We start from the raw sequence: 21,841 nt of genomic DNA on the forward strand, positions 1-21,841 counted from the left end.
CTACATGGAACCAAAAAGGGTTATCCAATGGGGACAGCCACAGAACCCTTTTGGAAATATTTGTGTACTGTGTAGGCCTACATTTGACACAAATTTTACCTACAGTGTTTTGCTTTGTTTTGTTTACATTTTAGTCATTTAGCAGACGCTCTTATCCAGAGCGACTTTACAGTTAGTGCATAATTTTTTTTTTTCTTCTCATACTTTCATCTTGATGCTTACAATAGCTCTTATAATGGGATGGAGACTTATATTCATGAAGACATTCAATTTGGTTATTCCGATTTAGTTGTGTTCAAAACCAATTGATTGTCAGGGTGCTTCTCTCGGGTCAGCGTCAACTCAATTTGGCTACCAAGGACACAAAGAAAGACTTTTTCTCATACTGTTAAGTCCTTTTTAGCTTGGATGAGAGACAATTCAATTAGTTAAGAATGTCTGGTTAATTTAATTAGAGTGATTTGGCCTGTGGGAAAGCATCAAACACTATCTTTTGAGTGTGAGGAAAGGTTGATTCTATCAGACAGGCCACATATTGTCTGCTTTAGTAACTGATACAGTGGCTAAGTAGGGGGCCAAAATAAGCTTAGACATCAGGTAAGGTAAGGCTGATCTATGAAACTCACTCCATGTCTGAATCAGCATGACTCAGTGGATACAACTTAGGTGTATCAGGTAAACAGATCCCACACAAAGCTCCCCTTTTCCCTGTCCTCACAGACCTTAGTGGTGTCATTGACTTTTGCTGTGTCTGAGCTGAGGTAATAAATATTACTTTGCAGGTCCCAAGTGACCCTAACATACACCATTGAACAACTACTACATTTGTCTTATTGTCCAGTATGAAAGTTCATAGTATCCAAAACTCTCAGTGTACAATAGCACACACATGTTTAACAACACAAGTTTTGCTGTGCCCGTAAATTTACCAAAGGGCTTTACTTGTCTATAGAATATTTTTTATGCAACCTCAGCAAAGTATATAGATGCCATTCTCCCTTTCTTACTGAACACTTAAATGTATATATAGGTAATAATAGAGGCTTTGATACATGAAGACTTGGATAATGAGTGGGTGTTGCAGAGGCAGCAAAGAGAGAGAAAGTCACTGTAATTACATAAGCTTTTTCCCCCTTAGGACGTTAGATCATAGTTAGATCATAGTGATTTGAGCTGTACTATACACCCAACTACTCCTTAAGCGTCTAACATTTGAAATGCCCAAGACTGTGGTCAAGGTCAGGGCTTAGCTAAGATATTCAATTTTCTTTATTTCTCCCTTCTTTCCTTCCTCTCTGCCCTTAAGGTTTTTATCCTCCTCCATAGGCAACAATAAAGTGCAGTTTTGGGATGTTTTTAGCTGTCAATGGCCATATCGTCTTGTAGGATTCAACCATTAAAAACCGATAGTGTGTCTGTGAACTGTCTGCTGTCTTGTCTAGACTGTGAAACATGCCATCTCTATACGATTCTTCCATGTTAGTGAGATATTTCACCAGGTCTCCACTGTGTGTTGTAATGAAGTGGAGCTATAGCCCTGGAGACTATCAATAGGAGGTTGTGAAATTGACTATTTTGTCTATACAACAATACAGGGTTTATAGTGAATCTCCTGACCTCGCCAGGTTCATGCAATCTCTCAGTGACGGGACATTGACACATTCTTTTCTCTCTCCTCAGGTAGAGCCATTCAGCCAAAGCCTGTGCTGTGTGGGTGTACTGTGCACTATGTTTATTGGACCATGTGGGCCTATGCACCAAACCACAAATCACTGAGAAAAGGAGCAGACAAAAACAATAGTGCTGTCAGAGTCAGCTGTGAAAGTCTGCATGTTTTAGTCATTAAGTTGAGAAATAGCTAAGGAGTAGCCGAGGAGGACTGCCACTGAAACTTTGTCATCTCCTGCTTGCTGTTCAAACACGTTCTCTAGAGTCCTGTTTATACCTGGTTCTAACATGCGTCCTTTGTCTTGATCTTGTCCACATTCTGATTGTGTCCACATTTTTAGACAGGTGAAGACAATTAAAATACTAATTGTGATCTGATTGTAATCAGATCTTCCTGCCCACCTCTGGAGGTAGTCAGGGACTCATTGTATCTGGATCAATCAAGTGTAAACAGATATGGATGGTCAAACCATTTAAATCATCATTATACCGGTCTCTAAAATCATTGACAGGTAGCACCATTGACTTATGGAATCAGTAATTGCCTTAGAATAAATAAATAAATATTATTTTGACATAATATCTGTCAAATAATCTGCATACAGGGAAACCTGGCATCGAAAATAAGATCTGGTGCAACCAATTACCTTCAGAAGTCACATAATTAGTTAAATAAAGTCCACCTGTGTGCAATCTAAGTGTCACATGATCTCAGTATATATACCTCTATTCTGAAAGGCCCCAGAGTCTGCAACACCACTAAGCAAGGGGCACCACCAAGCAAGCGGCACCATGAAGACCAAGGAGCTCTCCAAACAGGTCAGGGACAAAGTTGTGGAGAAGTACAGATCAGGGTTGGGTTATAAAAAAATATCAGAAACTTTGAACATCCCACGGAGCACCATTAAATCCATTATTAAAAAATGGAAAGAATATGGCATCACAACAAACCTACCAAGAGAGGGCCGCCCACCAAAACTCATGGACCAGGCAATGAGGGCATTAATCAGAGAGGCAACAAAGAGACCAAAGATAACCCTGAAGGAGCTGCAAAGCTCCACAGTGGAGATTTGAGTATCTGTCCATAGGACCACTTTAAGCCATACACTCCACAGAGCTGGGCTTTACGGAAGAGTGGCCAGAAAAAAGCCATTGCTTAAAGAAAAAAATAAGCAAACACGTTTGGTGTTTGCCAAAATGCATGTGGGAGACTCCCCAAACATATGGAAGAATGTACTCTGGTCAGATGAGACTAAAATATAGCTTTTTGGCCATCAAGGAAAACGCTATGTCTGGCGCAAACCCAACACCTCTCATCACTCTGAGAACACCATCCCCACAGTGAAGCATGGTGGTGGCAGCATCATGCTGTGGGGATGTTTTTCATTGGCAGGGGCTGGGAAACTGGTCAGAATTAAAGGAGTGATGGATGGCGCTAAATACAGGGAAATTCTTGAGGGAAACCTGTTTCAGTCTTCCAGAGATTTGAGACTGGGACGGAGGTTCACCTTCCAGCAGAACAATGACCCTAAGCATACTGCTAAAGCAATACTCGAGTGGTTTAAGGGGAAACATTTACATGTCTTGGAATGGCCTAGTCAAAGCCAAGACCTCAATCCAATTGAGAATCTGTGGTATGACTTAAAGATTGCTGTACACCAGTGGAACCCACCCAACTTGAAGGAGCTGGAGCAGTTTTGCCTTGAAGAATGGGCAAAAGTCCCAGTGGCTAGATGTGCCAACCTTATAGAGACATACCCCAAGAGACTTGCAGCTGTAATTGCTGCAAAAGGTGGCTCTACAAACTATTGACTTTGGGGGTGAATAGTTATGCATGCTCAAGTAAAAAAATATATTTTGCATCTTCAAAGTGGTAGGCATGTTGTGTATATCAAATGATACAAACCCCCCCAAAATCTATTTTAATTCCAGGTTGTAAGGCAACAAAATAGGAAAAATGCCAAGGGGGGTGAATACATTTGCAAGCCACTGTAAGGTTAGGCAACATTATGCTTCCCAGGTAACACTAACAAAATGTACTGTTCTTTTTAGTGAATGAGATTGTTTGATATACACATAACAATTATGAATAAAAATACATATTTGGTCCGTTAAGATGAATACATACTTTATTTTCCTCTTAGTTGTATTTATTTCACACGATCAGTTTGTAACAGTGTATCAAACCACTGAAATCTGTATACATGATTGCATGAACCTATAAGACACTGTACACAGAAATGTATATTGTAATTGGTATCACACTGGGCTGAACTACACTCCAATGTATTTTGTAACAAGATACTTTCAAGAGCTGTGATTTGTATTTTCATTTTTTATAGCGGTTCACCATTTTGTGGCTCCCTTTCACCTTGCATTGGTATCAGAAGTCTGATAGCACAATGGTGTGATAAGAGCGTCTACTAAATGAATTAAATATAAATGTGTATGTAAAAATGAGCTCATAGCAAGTTTAGGAGAACTTACGCAGCAGGTTAGGAGAATTCACGTAGCAGGTTAGAAGAATTAGGTTAAGCTGTATCCCATCTAGACATGACCCCTAAACAAGGCCAATAATAATACCCAGTGTGCTTTGTACTTCATTTTGGTATGTTCATTTTCACATATACAGTCAGTGCATTCAACTAAGGTAGATAAACAACAACATATCACAGTCATAGCAAGTAAAATGTTTCTGTAACCGTTACTAAGAATGTTGTTGCTGTTCGGGCCGGCTACTTGCAAAAGTATTTCTGTATTTTAAAATACAAAACAAATGTATTTTAATTAAATACATTTCAAAATACAAGTATTTTGTTGTTTATTTTGATACATTGATCTTTATGGTATTTTGTAATTGTATTCTGTAATTGTATTCTGTAATTGTATTTTGTACTTGTATCCATCTCTGACTTTACATGCAAGCAGCCCAGACATGACCTTTGACATTTTGGCCATTTCAGAGTGTGCAGGAGCAAACACCAATACACTATAAACTATATTACATCTCATAAATATACAACTTTTGATCAAGATAATATTACAATAATTCAATAAAAAGTATTGAATTACATATTATATTACTGTTATAACAAAGGAGAAACATGTTTGCATTTTCCAGCCCCAATGATTAAAGTTTAGAAAAGTGTGTACAGAGGGATCTCAAGTTATACAGTCATACAGTATTCAAAGTTCAAGTGGCATCAGAAGTACAATGCACCATGTTTCACCGGTGAGTACGAGCAAAATCAAAACAAGTTCATCTAATACTAAGATTAGCAAAAAGAGAAGATGGTATACAATGTTTGGTCACAGAGTTCACAAGCTATTTTGTGCAAATGAACAGTTGATCAAAAACCTTAAACCCCAAATGGATTTTAAGCAACTGTGGGTCTTGAGATATAAACAGACCAACAAATATGAGGCAGAAGCTACTTCTGAGAGTGAGAAGTTGAGAACATGTTCATTTGATAGAGATAATACTTGGGCATTTTAAATGGAACTGGACATACTCTGCATAACACATTACAGCATTAAAAGTACAGTAGTGCTACTTTAACCCTTCATCACTCTTCTCTCCAGTTAAACCCCTCCACCCACCCATCCACCCATCCATCCATCCATCCATCCATCCATGCATCCATCCATTCTCTCTTTCCACAGGGTGATTCAAGTGTCCTTTGTAATGGAAGCTACGTGGCTTTTCTCCCAACACCCAAACACGACCAGTCACGTTCTCGCCAGAGGCCCCTGGCACATGAGGGGCCCTCTTTCTGCGTTCTTCATGGCCTGGCCCGGGGCCCCTCGGGGTCCTCACACCCCAGTAGTGTTGGCCCAGGTAGGGAATGTATCTAGGTGGAACATGGCCCTGCCCCAGCTGTTGATGGCCAGAGTGATGCACAGGATGCCGATGATGTTCATTACTATACCTGTCCTAGCCTGGGAGAGAGAGAGGTGCAATGAATTTCAAGTTCTGTTTGCAATCATTCATACTGGAAAGGCAATCAAATGATATGTGGCCTAGGACAATTGTCCTCAAATTATTAGTAAATGACACATTAAGAATTTTCCTAAATTGATTTAGGATTTTTTTGCTATTATTGATTTTTGTTAATGAATAATAAGATTGACAGTGCAGTAGATCATATTCTCTTTATTGAATGATGTACTTTAACTCACCATGTCAGAAACCTTGAGGTAGCCATATGAGAAGACGATAGCATTGGGCGGTGTGGCCACAGGTAACATGAAGGCAAAGGAGGCGCTGAGAGTACAAGGCACCATGACGTACAGAGGATTCATTCCAATGGACTGGGACTGAAATAAACACACAGACACACATCTTCAGCTGTCTGCGCCTGGGCTGAGGAGGACACTCCTAGAATGAGTCCCAAATGGCACCCTTTTCCCTACATAGTGCACTACTTTTGACCAGAGGCCATGCACCCTAGTCAAAAGTAGTGCACTATATACAGAATAGGGTGCCATTTGGGACACATCCCTAATGACAACACTCTAGTCTGTGGTGCTGCTTTTCTGCACCGTAATCACTTGCTCATAACTATCTGATTTTAGTGTTTGTAATTCTAGGGTTCAAAATCGTCCATTAGGCGTGTGTAATTAAGATGTAGTTCTTATGCATGCTAAGTTGTTTGGGGTCTGAGTCATGGCAGGCAGGCAAAATGGAAACGCACCACAGATGTCTCCAGAAAGGTGTAGAACCACAGTGTAATAGCAAAACATAGATTAGAATGGAAGCCTCTGTAGTTTGAAAATTAATAATGGCTGAGATTAATACTGGCTGAGATTATTTTTCATGTCATAATTCTCATTCCTCTGGCAGGCTTTTCCTCAACGGATATAATGGATATTATATCATTTAGTTGGATTCATTTTTGTAGCAGTTTGGAAAGACAATACAGACATAAAACAAGCAGCTAGACACAAAAGCACACATCCTAGCAGCGTCTCTTTCCCAGACTTCCCTGTAAGTAGTAGTTGGTTCACTAACCCCATTTTTCTTCCTATCCTTCTCGCTCTTTCACTCACCCTTTTCTAAACTTATGTCATTTTCATGCACTCCTGTTGGCTTTGACCTCAATAAATCCCTCTCTCTATACCCCAGCTTGGAACATTCTGGCATGGCCCAGCTTGGATCCTCGCTGAGTGCTTGGGCACTGGGCACAGTGATACCATTCATCAGTGTGGATGGGGGTGGGCACCAGGACAAGCCACGGAGCTCAATTGGTGTGTTTGGCAGGGTGGCTATAGAAGGAGGGGCCCAGGGAAGGGGACCAAATGTATTCATCCCAAATGACTAACAACTACAGGCCAGGGCAACCAAACAAGGACATGTAGGCCGGCTTCCACTGGGAGTAGTTTCAGTGCTACACTCCTATAGGGGAGATTTCTGAATGAGCTTACACTGGTAAATACTGTACTTCACAACAAGGAGCTACAGTGTTCAGCCCATTGCAAGTAGTCTACTACTACTGCTGCATGTACTGTACGTGTCTGCGTGTCAGAGCAGTTTACCAGACTGGATAGCTATTGTATTCCTGCTTCCAGTTGTGTAATACTGTAATATTGTGTTGTAGTGTAGCATTGTATAGTATTGTAGTATTGTGTAGTATTGTGTAGTATTGTAATATTGTGTAGTATTGTAGTATTGTGTAGGATTGCAGTATTGTGTAGTATTGTGCAGTAGTGTAGTATTATGAAGTATTGTGTAGTATTGTGTAGTGGTGTAGTATTGTGTAGTATTGTGTAGTAGGGCCTAGTATTGTGTTATTAATACATAGCGGCGTGTTGAGTCTTACCATTGAGGCGAGGACAGGTAGGAAGAGAGTGGCCGTGGCCACGTTACTGGTGCACTCTGTGAAGATGGCGATCAGCAGACACAGGATGATAGCGATGGCCCAGGGTGGGATGGTGTGGAGGGGAGTCATCTGGTCCCCCATCCACTTAGACAGACCTGACTCCTGCAGGGGCACATACATAACCATAACCATACAATCAGTCTCAAACAACCATGGCACTCTTCATATGGTGTCGGATACATTACCAGACCCACATACATCTATATATGTACAAGTACTGTAACTACCAAAATAAAGGAAACACTTGCTTAGGGTCATGTAAAAAAATGCACAGTTGCCCGTTATTTTGGCTACCATGGCTAGAAGAAGAGATCTCAGTGACTTTGAAAGAGGGGTTTCAAAGGAGCATAGGGGGTTTAAAGTGTGTGCGTGTGTGTGTGTGTGTGTGTGTGTGTGTGTGTGTGTGTATGTGTGTGTGTGTGTGTGTGTGTATTTGTGTTTGTGTGTGTCTCAGTCACCAGATCTCAACCCACATATGGGAGATTCTGGAGTGGCGCCAGAGACAGCGTTTTCCATCACCATCAACAAAACACCAAAATATGAAATTTCTCGTGGAAGAATGGTGTCTCATCCCTCCAATAGAGTTCCAGACACTTGTAGAAACTATGCCAAGACGCTTTGTGCTCGTTGTGGCCTAACGCCCTATTAATACACTTTATGTTGGTGTTTCGTTTCCTTTATTTTGGCAGTTACCTGTACATACTGTGTACGGTATGCAAAGACAGAAAGGTGGATTTTAGTGTACTTTAGTGGCTAAGTAAGCAGCTGATATGTTACATGTGTCATCCCACATTATATGCCATATGTTTCATTGTACTTGGGAAGTGAACAGGGTAGAGCTATGTTGACTAAGCAAAAATGTCACTTTGTCACAAAGATCCCGATGAAATGTGGGATGATTCAATTCTCAGTGGGGATCTGACTTTTTTGGTTAAAAAGTTTCTGTGGAAAGCAACCAAAGATTACACCATACATATATATAATCTTAATTTGAGCCAGTTTGCTACAGCAAGAAAATAATCCTGTAGCAACAGGAAATGAATTATTATGTGATTTATAATGAACTAACATTTTTATAGGGGTTGACAAATTTTTCGTACAAACTTCAGAAGCCTTTTGTAAACCTCAAATACACTACACGTTTTACATTTCCTGCATGTCAGGAAAGTTATCCTGCAACAGGGTGATCCTACATCTGTACATGTATGTACATACTGGCCCTGTCTCTCACCTCACTGCCTTTGGCCAGGGCGAACCCTCCCCCCAAGAGGAGAACGATGCTCCAGGGTAACTTCTTCTGGGCCACCTTCCAAGTAAGCAGAGCTGGTGTGGAGCCAGCCGGGTGCTGGTGCTCTGTAGAGGGGTTAACAAATCACTGTTACAGACATGCCATTGTAATGGTCTTCAAGTCTTCATATCCTTAGATACTAAAGTAGCATACTCAAGATCAGGTACCGTGATTGTTACATTTTATGTGTGGTTTAAAAACATGGTTTACCAGTGTCAAAGCTTTGGGACCTCCTGCAGCAGAAGCGTGGGGCCTTGGAAGGCAGGACAAAGAGAAGGACAGCGATGAACACTGCCACTGTGGCATCAGTTACATACCTGGAGGGAAGAACGGATAAAGATAGCGTGACTATCTGTCAGCATTCAGACACACAATTCATGTTTTCTTGCTTATTTATTCTTGTGAAGTATTGAAGTATGTGGGAAGTGAGATACACTACATGACCAAAAGTATGTGAACACCTGCTCGTCGAACATCTCATTCCACAATCATGGGCATTAATATGGATTTGGTCCCCCCTTTGCTGCTATAACAGCCTCCACTCTTCTGGGAAGGATTTCCACTAGATGTTGGAACATTGCTGCAGGGACTTGCTTCCATTCAGCCACAAGAGCATTAGTGAGGTCGGGCACTGATGTTGGGTGATTAGGCCTGGCTCACAATCCGCATTCCAATTCATCCCAAAGGTGTTCAATGGGGTTGAGGTCAGGGCTCTGTGCAGGCCAGTCAAGTTCTTCCACACCAATCTCGACAAACTATTTCTGTATGGACCTCGCTTTGTGCACGGAGGCATTGTCATGCTGAAACAGGAAAGGGCCTTCCCCAAACTGTTTGCCACAAAGTTGGAAGCACAGAATTGTCTAGATTGTCATTATACGCTGTAGCGTTAAGATTTCCCTTCACTGGAACTAAGGGGCCTAGCCTGAACCGTGGAAAACAGCCCCAGACCATTATTCCACCTCCACCAAATTTTACAGTTGCCACTATGCATTGGGACAGGTAGCGTTCTCCTGGCATCTGCCAAATCCAGATTAATCCGTAGGACTGCCAGATGGTGAAGCGTGATTAATCACTCCAGAGAACGCGTTTCCACTGCTCCAGAGTCCAATGGCGGCGAGCTTTACACCACTCCAGCCGACGCTTGTCATTGCACATGGTGATCTTAGGCTTGTGTGCGGCTGCTCGGCCATGGAAACCCATTTCATGAAGCTCCCGATGAACAGTTCTTATGCTGACGTTGCTTCCAGAGGCAGTTTGGAACTCGGTAGTGAGTGTCCCGTTCTGTGAGCTTGTGTGGCCTACCACTTCGCGGCTGAGCCGTTGTTGCTCCTAGACGTTTCCACTTCACAATAACAGCATTGACAAATAACAGGACTTACAGTTGACCGGGGCAGCTCTAGCAGGGCAGAAATTTGACAAACTGACTTGTTGGAAAGGTGGCATCCTATGACAGTGCCACGTTGAAAGTCACTGAGCTCTTCAGTAAGGCCATTCTACTGCCAATGTTTGTATATGGAGATTGCATGGCTGTGTGCTCAATTCTATACACCTGTAAATAGCCAAATCCACTAATTTGAACAGGTGTCCACATACGTTTGTATATATAGTGTATAATTTGTCAATCTAATGTTTTTGTAACGGTCTCAAGTCTTTTTTTGTATTGATTAGGGCTGCGTCTCAAATGGCACCATATTCCCTTTATGGCTCACTACTTTTGACCAGAGCAATATGGGCCCTGGTCAAAAGTAGTGAACTATAAAGGGAATAGAATGCCATTTGAAAAGTATACCAGGCCTGTGTAATATGCTGTGTATGTACTGTGTAGTATTTATGAAGAGTAAAGGGCCGTACTCTGCGTCAGCGTTGAAGATGTATGTGGCCCAGCCTGCCACGAAGCCAGGATCTCTGGTGAACCACAGAACCACCAGACAACTGAACAGACCCAGCACACTCAGCTCTCCAAAAGACATTGAGCCCAGCTGACGATGCTGCTCCTTGATCACATTATATACAGCTATCTCTTTCTCTGTCTTCGCTGACCCACAGCCCCACGTCTTCTTAAAACTGGGAATGGAGGGAGAGAAAGGGGTTTAGGCTTATAGGGTGATTCAGCAGTAAATCGAATTCAGTAGAGTGATGAATGAGGATGATCTCTGACTGAAAGATAAAACATCATCTTATGATCTGAAACTCACTTGAATCCCATGAAGACAAACTGCAGCCAGAGCCAAGCCAGGGTCAGCATCAGGATCATGTTGGGGAAAGCAAAGCCGAACCAGGACGCAAAATTGATGACATCTCCATTGTCAGGAAACAGCCTGAGGGAAAGATAAAATATTATTAACATTAACGCATAAAGAAAAATATGATTTGAAAGATACATGATTTGAAAGTACTGAAATACACTGAGGACCATGGGCGGTGTGTTCAATAGGGCGATATGGGCGACGCACTGCCAAACGGGAAAAGGAAGGGATTTTTTTTCTAATCAATTATATCATGGCAACAGTAGTTCAGTGTTCACGTCTGATCTGCCAGCCACTAAATGTCCAATCAGGCTAAAGTCGTGCTTCAAATGTCCCCGCCCGTTTTGGGGCGATTTCAGTCAGGTTGAAAATCGCCCAGAAGTCTCTCATAGCCTCTAATGTAAAATATTTTTTTTTCAAATTTCTGAGCTTTCAATACATTCTCTATGGGTGTCTGAGGGCTTGCACTTACGCGCTTTCGTCATACGTAACGTAACGTAACCATGAACGGCAGACAGCAACGCTTGGACAGCGACTGGTGTAACCGACATGCACCATCTTTCAGAAAAGATTAAGAAAAATGAGCTGTCAAAGACCCACATTGATAGCTGTTTGAGATTGTCTGCTTTGGTGAGAGTGAATATTGCCACTCAACTGGATGAGGGATACAGGCTAGCTGTCCGCCGCCACAACGATGAGGTTAGCAACAGCAGAGTCGTGAACACTGTCTACGAGAATCGAGACGACCTCATAGAATGTTTTGAAGCCATCCGGACGGGTTCATTGGGTTCATTTGACCAGCCCACCGTACCAGAAGCTACAGAATAAGGACATCGATGCTGTCTTTATCAAACGTGCCCTCGACAGCTTCGCAAGCAGTGTGCAGGCCATAAGGTAAGATAAAGATTAAACAATATCATTCGATCTTTCTCAAAGCAGAGCTTTATTTGAAAATGTATGCATGAAAGGAGACTGCATTTGTGTTTGAAATTACATTATTGTCATTATATATGGCCAGTGGTGTAATCTATCTTATTTTATATACTATGTGTACTGTACAGTGGTGCTCATAAGTGTATGAACACATTCTAAAGCTGACTAAAAAGAGGAATAAAAAAATAAAAAAATCTGTTCATGTTCATTTTTACAAATCTATACAATTGGCCAGAATATGGTTGTTCATATTTACAAATCTATACAATTGGCCAGAATATGGTTGTTCATTTTTACAAAGCCATACATATTGTTTATGCAGTGTTGAGGAATGTGAAAGAACACCCTTGATTATTTTTACTGTGATAACTTATTTTGCTTTTGTAAGCCAACACTTTTGAGATCAGTCAATAAATGCTTCTGGTATTGACTTATATGCTGCCCCTGTCTTCATGTTGTTGCTGGACATATCTTTTTAAAAATGTGTGTAGGTCACCTAAATCATCAGAAAAATTGCCCCTCCTGAGAATTTTTTCAGGAGCCGCCACTGCTGAGGACACAATCCATAGCTGAAAGTACTGAAATACACTGAGGACACAATCCATAGCTGAAAGTACTGAAATACACTGAGGACACAATCCATAGCTGAAAGTACTGAAATACACTGAGGACACAATCCATAGCTGAAAGTACTGAAATACACTGAGGACACAATCCATAGCTGAAAGTACTGAAATACACTGAGGACACAATCCATAGCTGAAAGTACTGAAATACACTGAGGACACAATCCATAGCTGAAAGTACCCACTGGTTCATCTGTCCCTTGAGCACCAGGTTGGGTCCAGTCCCTGTGAGGGTGGCAGTGCCCCCGATGCTGGCAGCGTAGCAGACACACAGCGTCATGCCCTTACACATCTTCTTCTTGTCTGCAGCCTCCTTACGCTGGATAGCCTCCATAAACGGGTCTAAACAGGTCACCACAACTGGACAAACACAGTCCAAATAGGAACGTTAACATAGCCCAAATAGTCTCAAAGCAAACATTTGCAATGCACACTGCTCATACATATGCTCCCTAATAAGCTTACATGGTCCCCGAGCTCATTCAATGGATAATAACCCCTTTCATTAAACGCACAAATGAACTGTTCATTAATTTGTCCTTCTCTGCTCAGTGCTCACCATGTCCCTCTGCCTGTTTCTCTGTTTGTTTGCTGTCAGTGGTGTCCTGAAGCTGGGTACCCTCCTCAGTACTGAGGATCACAGGCATCTCAGTCTCTTTGTAGTTGTTGAGCTGCTCCAGAACAGCCTGGACGATGGGTACCATCATGGCTGTGGTGGCTGTGTTACTGATCCACATGGACAGGAAGGCTGTCACCCCCATGAAGCCCAGCATCAGACTGGAAAGAGAGGAAATCATAGAATGACAGAGAATCATAGCAATTATAGGATCTCCATGGAGGAAACACAGGCCTCAGCAAAGAAATGTGGAATAAGAATATTCTGTAACACTTTACTTAAAGCATAGCATACAGGTTTAATGCTTTATAACTTGTTATAAGCATGTATGAGCTTTAAGAAGGTCTTATAACAAGGCTTATAAAATGTTATATTCATCTATGCATAAAATTGGCAAAGTGTCTCAATGGGCTTTACTGAGATGGATCAGACCAAGTAAAAGGCAGAATACCCTCTGACACAGAGAGAGTGAAATGTTAGGTAATGTGTCCACATCATGTACAGTTGAAGTCGGAAGTTTACATACACTTAGGTTGGAGTCATTAAAACTCGTTTTTCAACCACTCCACAAATGTATTGTTTACAAACTATAGTTTTGTCAAGTCGGTTAGGACATCTACTTCGTGCATGACACAAGTAATTTTTCCAACAATTGTTTACAGACAGATTATTTCACTTATAATTCACTGTATCACAATTCCAGTGGGTCAGTAGTTTACATACACTAAGTTGACTGTGCCTTTAAACAGCTTGGAAAATTCCAGAAAATGGTGTCATGGCTTTAGAAGCTTCTGATAGGCTAATTGACATCATTTGAGTCAATTGGAGGTGTACCTGTGGATGTATTTCAAGGCCTAACTTCAAACTCAGTGCCTCTTTGCTTGACATCATGGGAAAATGAAAACAAATCAGTCAAGAAAAAAAATTGTAGACCTCCACAAGTCTGGTTCATCCTTGGGAGCAATTTCCAAACACCTGAAGGTATCACGTTCATCTGTACAAACAATAGTACGCAAGTATAAACACCATGGGACCACGTAGCCGTCATACCGCTCAGGAAGGAGAGTTCTGTCTCGTAGAGATGAACATACTTTGGTGCGAAAAGTGCAAATCAATCCCAGAACAACAACAAAGGACCTTGTAAAGATGCTGGAGGAAACAGGTACAAAAGTATCTATATCCACAGTAAAATGAGTCCTATATCGACATAACCTGAAAGGCCGCTCAGCAAGGAAGAAGCCACTGCTCCAAAACCGCCATAAAAAAGCCAGACTACTGTTTGCAACTGCACATGGGGACAAAGATCGTACTTTTTGGAGAAATGTCCTCTGGTCTGATGAAACAAAAATAGAACTGTTTGGCCATAATGACCATCGTTATGTTTGGAGGACAAAGGGGGACTTGCAAGCCGAAGAACACCATCCCAACCGTAAAGCACGGGGGTGGCAGCATCATGCTGTGGGGGTGCATTGCTGCAGGAGGGACTGGTGCACTTCACAAAATAGATGGCATCATGAGGAAGGAAAATTATGTGGATATATTGAAGCAACATCTCAAGACATCAGTCAGGAAGTTAAAGCTTGGGTCTTCCAAATGGACAATGACCCCAAGCATACTTCCAAAGTTGTGGCAAAATGGCTTAAGGACAACAAAGTCAAGGTATTGGAGTGGCCATCACAATCCTATAGAACATTTGTGGGCAAAGCATGTGCGAGCAAGGAGGCCTACAAACCTGACTCAGTTACACCAGCTCTGTCAGGAGGAATGGGCCAAAATTCACCCAACTTATTGTGGGAAGCTTGTGGAAGGCTACCCGAAACGTTTGACCCAAGTTAAACAATTTAAAGGCAATGCTACCATATACTAATTGAGTGTATGTAAACTTCTGACCCACTGGGAATGTGATGAAAGAAATAAAAGCTTAAATAAATCCTTCTCTCTACTATTATTCTGACATTTCACATTCTTAAAATAAAGTGGTGATCCTAACTGACAGGGATTTTTACTAGGATTTAATGTCAGGAGTTGTGAAAAACTGAGTTTAAATGTATTTGGCTAAGGTTTATGTCAACTTCCGACTTCAACTGTATAATGGCAAGGTCAATACAATATAATATACAGTGGGGAAAAAAAGTATTTAGTCAGCCACCAATTGTGCAAGTTCTCCCACTTAAAAAGATGAGAGAGGCCTGTAATTTTCATCATAGGTACACGTCAACTATGACAGACAAATTGAGAAAAGAAAATCCAGAAAATCACATTGTAGGATTTTTAATGAATTTATTTGCAAATTATGGTGGAAAATAAGTATTTGGTCACCTACAAACAAGCATGATTTCTGGCTCTCACAGACCTGTAACTTCTTCTTTAAGAGGCTCCTCTGTCCTCCACTCGTTACCTGTATTAATGGCACCTGTTTGAACTTGTTATCAGTATAAAAGACACCTGTCCACAACCTCAAACAGTCACACTCCAAACTCCACTATGGCCAAGACCAAAGAGCTGTCAAAGGACACCAGAAACAAAATTGTAGACCTGCACCAGGCTGGGAAGACTGAATCTGCAATAGGTAAGCAGCTTGGTTTGAAGAAATCAACTGTGGGAGCAATTATTAGGAAATGGAAGACATACAAGACCACTGATAATCTCCCTCGATCTGGGGCACCACGCAAGATCTCACCCCGTGGGGTCAAAATGATCACAAGAACGGTGAGCAAAAATCCCAGAACCACACGGGGGGACCTAGTGAATGACCTGCAGGGAGCTGGGACCAAAGAAACAAAGCCTAACATCAGTAACACACTACGCCGCCAGGGATTCAAATCCTGCAGGGCCAGATGTGTCCCCCTGCTTAAGCCAGTTCATGTCCAGGCCCGTCTGAAGTTTGCTAGAGTGCATTTGGATGATCCAGAAGAGGATTGGGAGAATGTCATATGGTCAGATGAAACCAAAATAGAACTTTTTGGTAAAAACTCAACTCGTCGTGTTTGGAGGACAAAGAATGCTGAGTTGCATCCAAAGAACACCATACCTACTGTGAAGCATGGGGTTGGAAACATCATGCTTTGGGGCTGTTTTTCTACAAAGGGACCAGGATGACTGATCCGTGTAAAGGAAAGAATGAAAGGGGCCATGTATCGTGAGATTTTGAGTGAAAACCTCCTTCCATCAGCAAGGGCATTGAAGATGAAACGTGGCTGGGTCTTTCAGCATGACAATGATCCCAAACACACCGCCCGGGCAACGAAGGAGTGGCTTCGTAAGAAGCATTTCAAGGTCCTGGAGTGGCCTAGCCAGTCTCCAGATCTCAACCCCATAGAAAATCTTTGGAGGGAGTTGAAAGTCCGTGTTGCCCAGCGACAGCCCCAAAACATCACTGCTCTAGAGGAGATCTGCATGGAGGAATGGGCCAAAATACCAGCAACAGTGTGTGAAAACCTTGTGAAGACTTACAGAAAACGTTTGACCTGTGTCATTGCCAACAAAGGGTATATAACAAAGTATTGAGAAACTTTTGTTATTGACCAAATACTTATTTTCCACCATAATTTGAAAATAAATTCATAAAAAATCCTACAATGTGATTTTCTGGAGAAAATAAATCTCATTTTGTCTGTCATAGTTGACGTGTACCTATGGTGAAAATTACAGGCCTCTCTCATCTTTTTAAGTGGGAGAACTTGCACAATTGGTGGCTGACTAAATACTTTTTTTCCCCACTGTACCTGTAGATAGTCATAAAGATGAACGGATTTCCCTTCTCTAGAGATAGATATAGCAGGGGATTTGTATTGATGGGTTAGTTAGTTAGCTAATTTAGTTAGTTACAGTGGCTTGCAAAAGTATTCACCCCCCTTGGCATTTTTCCTATTTTGTTGCCTTACAACCTGGAATTAAAATGGATTTTTGGGGGGTTTGTATCATTTGTTTTACACAACATGCCTACCACTTTGAAGATGCAAAATATTTTTTTTTGTGAAACAAACAAGAAATAAGACAAAAAAACTGAAAACTTGAGCGTGCATAACTATTCACCCCCCCAAAGTCAATACTTTGTAGAGCCACCGTTTGCAGCAATTACAGCTGCATGTCTCTTGGGGTATGTTTCTATAAGCTTGGCACATCTAGCCACTGGGATTTTTGCTTCAAGGCAAAACTGCTCCAGCTCCTTCAAGTTGGATGGGTTCCGCTGGTGTACAGCAATCTTTAAGTCATACCACAGATTATCAATTGGATTGAGGTTTGGGCTTTGACTAGGCCATTCCAAGACATGTAAATGTTTCCCCTTAAACCACTCGAGTGTTGCTTTAGCAGTATGCTTAGGGTCATTGTTCTGCTGGAAGGTGAACCTCCGTCCCAGTCTCAAATCTCTGGAAGACTGAAACAGGTTTCCCTCAAGAATTTCCCTGTATTTAGCGCCATCCATCATTCCTTCAATTCTGACCAGTTTCCCAGTCCCTGCCGATGACAAACATCCCCACAGCATGATGCTGCCACCACCATGCTGGATGGCGTTCTCGGGGTGATGAGAGGTGTTGGGTTTGCGCCAGACATAGCGTTTTCCTTGATGGCCAGAAACCTACATTTTAGTCTCATCTGACCAGAGTACCTTCTTCCATATGTTTGAGGAGTCTCTCACATGCCTTTTGGCGAACACCAAATGTGTTTGCTTATTTTTTTCTGGCCACTCTCCCGTAAATCCCAGCTCTGTGGAATGTACGGCTTAAAGTGGTCCTATGGACAGATACTCTAATCTCTGCTGTGGAGCTTTGCAGCTCCTTCAGGGTTATCTTTTGTCTCTTTGTTGCCTCTCTGATTAATGCCATCCTTGTCTGGTCCGTGTGTTTTTGTGGGCGTCCCTCTCTTGGCAAGTTTGTTGTGGTGCCATATTCTTTCCGTTTTTTAATAATGGATTAAATGGTGCTCCGTGGGATGTTCAAAGTTTCTGATATTTTTTTATAACCCTACCCTGATCTGTACTTATCCACAACTTTGTCCCTGACCTGTTTGGAGAGCTCCTTGGTCTTCATGATGCCGCTTGCTTGGTGGTGCCCCTTGCTTAGTGGTGTTGCAGACTCTGGGGCCTTTCAGAACAGGTGTATATATACTGAGATCATGTGACACTTAGATTGCACACAGGTGGACTTTATTTAAATAAGTATGTGACTTCTGAAGGTAATTGGTTGCACCAGATCTTATTTAGGGACTTCATAGCAAAGTGGGTGAATACATATGCACGCACCACTTTTATTTTTTAGAATTTTTTTAAACGTTATTTTTTAAATTTCACTTCACCAATTTGGACTATTTTGTGTATGTCCATTACATGAAATCCAAATAAAAATCAATTTAAATTACAGGTTGTAATGCAACAAAATAGGAAAAATGCCAAGGGGGATGAATAATTTTGCAAGGCACTGTAGTTAGTTAGTTAGTTAGTTAGTTAGTTAGTTAGTTAGTTAGTTAGTTGAGGGTCACTCACAGAGCAGGGCGCACCCCTACAAAGAGCAGCACTCGGAGGGCAATGCGTTTGTGCAGGTTCCAGTGCTCCACTGCCACCGCCACCATCAGTCCTCCCACAAACAGCATGTTGGTGTCCTTCAGGTACTGCATACACACCTGGAAGACACACACAGACAAGTGACTCATGGGTCCACATTGTATTTGTGTAAGCTCATGCAAACATCTACCAATACTGTATCTACTAAAACAATGTGCAGACACCATTGTGAAGTATACTGAACAAAAATATAAACGCAACATGCAACAATTTCAACGATTATACTGAGTTACAGTTCATATAAGGACATCAGTCAATTGAAATAAATTCATTAGGCCCTAATCTATGGATTTCACATGACTGGGCAGGGAAGCAGCTCTGGGTGGGCCTGGGAGGGCATAGGCCCACCCACTTGGGAGCCAAGCCCACCCACTGGGGAGCCAGACCCAGCCAATCAGAATTAGTTTTTCCCCACAAAAGGGCTTTATTACAGACATAAATACTCCTCAGTTTCATCAGCTGTCCGGGTGGCTGGTCTCAGACGATCCCGCAGGTGAAGAAGCCAGATATGGAGGTCCTGGGCTGGCGTGGTTACACATGGTCTGCAGTTGTGAGGCCGGTTGGACGTATTGCCAAATTCTCTAAAACAATGTTGGAGGCGGCTTATGGTAGAGAAATGAACATTACATTCTCTGGCAACAGCTCTGTTGGACATTCCTGCAGTCAGCATGCCAATTGCATGCTCCCTCAAAACTTGAGACATCTGTGACGTTGTGTTGTGTGACAAAACTGCACATTTTAGAGTGGCCTTTTATTGTCTCCAGCACAAGGTTCACCTGTGTAATGATCATGCTGTTTAATCAGCTTCTTGATATGCCACACCTGTCAGGTGGATGGATTGTCTTGGCAAAGGAGAAATGCTGACTAACAGGGATGTAAACAAATTTGTGCGTATGGAACATTTCTGGGACCTTTTATTTCAGCTCATGAAACATGGGACCAATACTTTACATGTTGCGTTTATATTTTTGTTCAGTATATATTGAATATCAGTAGGCTACTATAGTACAGTTTCATTAGTACAGTTTTATAGTAGTTTCTTCATCATGTTATTGAAAGGTCTTCATGGCATGCAGTAGAGGCTGTCTTACGTCTTTGGACTGCATGATGCCAAACATGGGGAAGAGGACAGCAGGGAGCAGGGCAGTGACAGCCAGCGGTAAGGCCTCTGTACACCAGTACACTGCCATCAGGATGATCACATAGGCACATGCTGCCTCCTGCACAACACATACATAGGATCCAACAGGTCACCAACAGGTCACCAACAGGTCAGAACATCCAACACACCTGGGAATGATTACTGCTGGCTCATACGAATGCAATATCTTAATTTGACTCTGCTTCTCATAGCAGGAAAAGAATCCTGCAACAACAGGAAATGTTAATTATTATCGGAATTATAATTAATGGACCTTTTTTTAGGGGTGGATACATTCTTGGTTAGGGCAAGTCTGACATTTTGAAGTGGAAATTATCAACTTTAGAATACTTTTCAAAGGCCTGAATACACTACAATTTGCATTTCCTTATGCACAGGAATATTCTCTGCGACAACAGAGTGATCAAATTAAGATAGCAGATCTGTACTGCTGTTAGGGACAGGAAAATGATATGACACAAAAGTCACTATAATCCTAAATTGGAGAGATTATAGTTGATTAGTACTGAGATATGTTGATTGGGGTTAAAGATCACTGTTGTAGTACATGGCAGCACCTGTTAGTCTCAACTGTACACTGATCAGTCCACACTTATCACTCAGCAGTCCTCTATGATGTGTGTGTGTGTGTGTGTCTGTGTGTGTGTGTGTGCATGACAGATTAGGTGTGATGACGTAGTAGGTATTGATTCTGATACACTGAAACTACACACCAAGGATAAGACAAAGATAACATGCTTATAGCCCCATGTGTGAGAACACATGATGCAGTGGTGGCAACACTAGGACAGAGTCTCAGCTTCGGTGGCATGTAAAACTGCGTTCCAAATGGCACCCTATTCCCTATGTAGTGCACTACTTTTGACTAGGGGCTATGGTAAAAAGTAGTGCACTATAGTGAATAGGGTGCCATTTGGAGAACCTATGACAGGACGATTCAGTGTAACTAGCGTTCCCACGCTGGAGATGACCTGCCATATAGGGTTTAAACAACAGCATTAGGCTACTGTCTTTGACACAGTCTCAGGGCACAGGGATGATGGGCGGCAGGTAACCTAGCGGTTAGGAGCGTTGGACCAGTAACCGAAAGGTCACTTGTTCAAAACCCTGAGCTAACTAGGTGAAAAATCTGTCAATGTGCCCTTGAGCAAGGCACTTAACCCTAATTGCTCCTGTAAGTCGCTCTGGATAAGAGTGTCTGCTAAATAAATATAAAAATGGTTCTACGTAGCTTCTGCCATGCTGCAACTCACTGTTTAGGTGGCATCAACAGGTGCAAGGCTGAACAAAACCTATGCGATTACTAAATGTCTCTCAACCACAGAATGCAGTTAGACCTGCTTCAGTACATTTTCCAAAAAGTGTCTAATTGAAGGTTTATGATCAATTTAATTATACAAATTACCAACTCCTTTTGCATTTTACAAATAAACAATATAATTAAACAACAATATAAAACCTGCTTACAAGATACATAAAATATATTTTAAACATAAAAATGTGTGTGTAAATCTGTGCAAAACATATGTGACAATTTACATACCTTTGTTCCAATGACTAAAGGCAGCGGGAGAAGAAGTAACGGGGTAGAGAATAGAACAATCTCATTCTTCAGATTCCGAAGGGATTTCAGAAATGCTGCCATCCTTTGACTTGAGGCGATACAGAGGCAAAGAAAGTTGGAGCACTAGGGACCGTCGTTTTACTTAGAGCGGGTCGGGGGAGGGGAGGAAGTGAAAGGGGGAGCAAGGGGGAGTCCCGCAGCTGATAATAGGAGAGGGAAGAGAGCTCATGAACATATAATGATGGGAGGGAGACAGACGGAGAGAGAGAAGGCTAAAGCTAGATTTAACGGTGGTGGGA

General features: G+C 41.9%; 1 protein-coding gene across 1 annotated transcript; it reads right to left on the reverse strand.

Moving 5' to 3' along the window:
* Positions 1-5,481: 5,481 nt before the first annotated feature.
* On the reverse strand, positions 5,482-21,623 carry LOC311105695 (Na(+)/citrate cotransporter-like; the record flags this gene model as incomplete). Its single annotated transcript, XM_084147914.1, has 12 exons — positions 5,482-5,607; positions 5,848-5,985; positions 7,488-7,649; positions 8,779-8,900; positions 9,046-9,152; positions 10,687-10,899; positions 11,031-11,153; positions 12,826-12,982; positions 13,200-13,417; positions 18,739-18,875; positions 19,908-20,036; positions 21,522-21,623. The coding sequence occupies 12 exons, from the start codon at positions 21,621-21,623 to the stop codon at positions 5,482-5,484; spliced, it is 1,734 nt and encodes a 577-aa protein (XP_084004040.1).
* Positions 21,624-21,841: the final 218 nt, after the last annotated feature.

The sequence above is a fragment of the Coregonus lavaretus genome, assembly GCF_964263955.1.
Source record: "Coregonus lavaretus genome assembly, chromosome: 30".
Lineage (NCBI taxonomy): Eukaryota > Metazoa > Chordata > Actinopteri > Salmoniformes > Salmonidae > Coregonus > Coregonus lavaretus.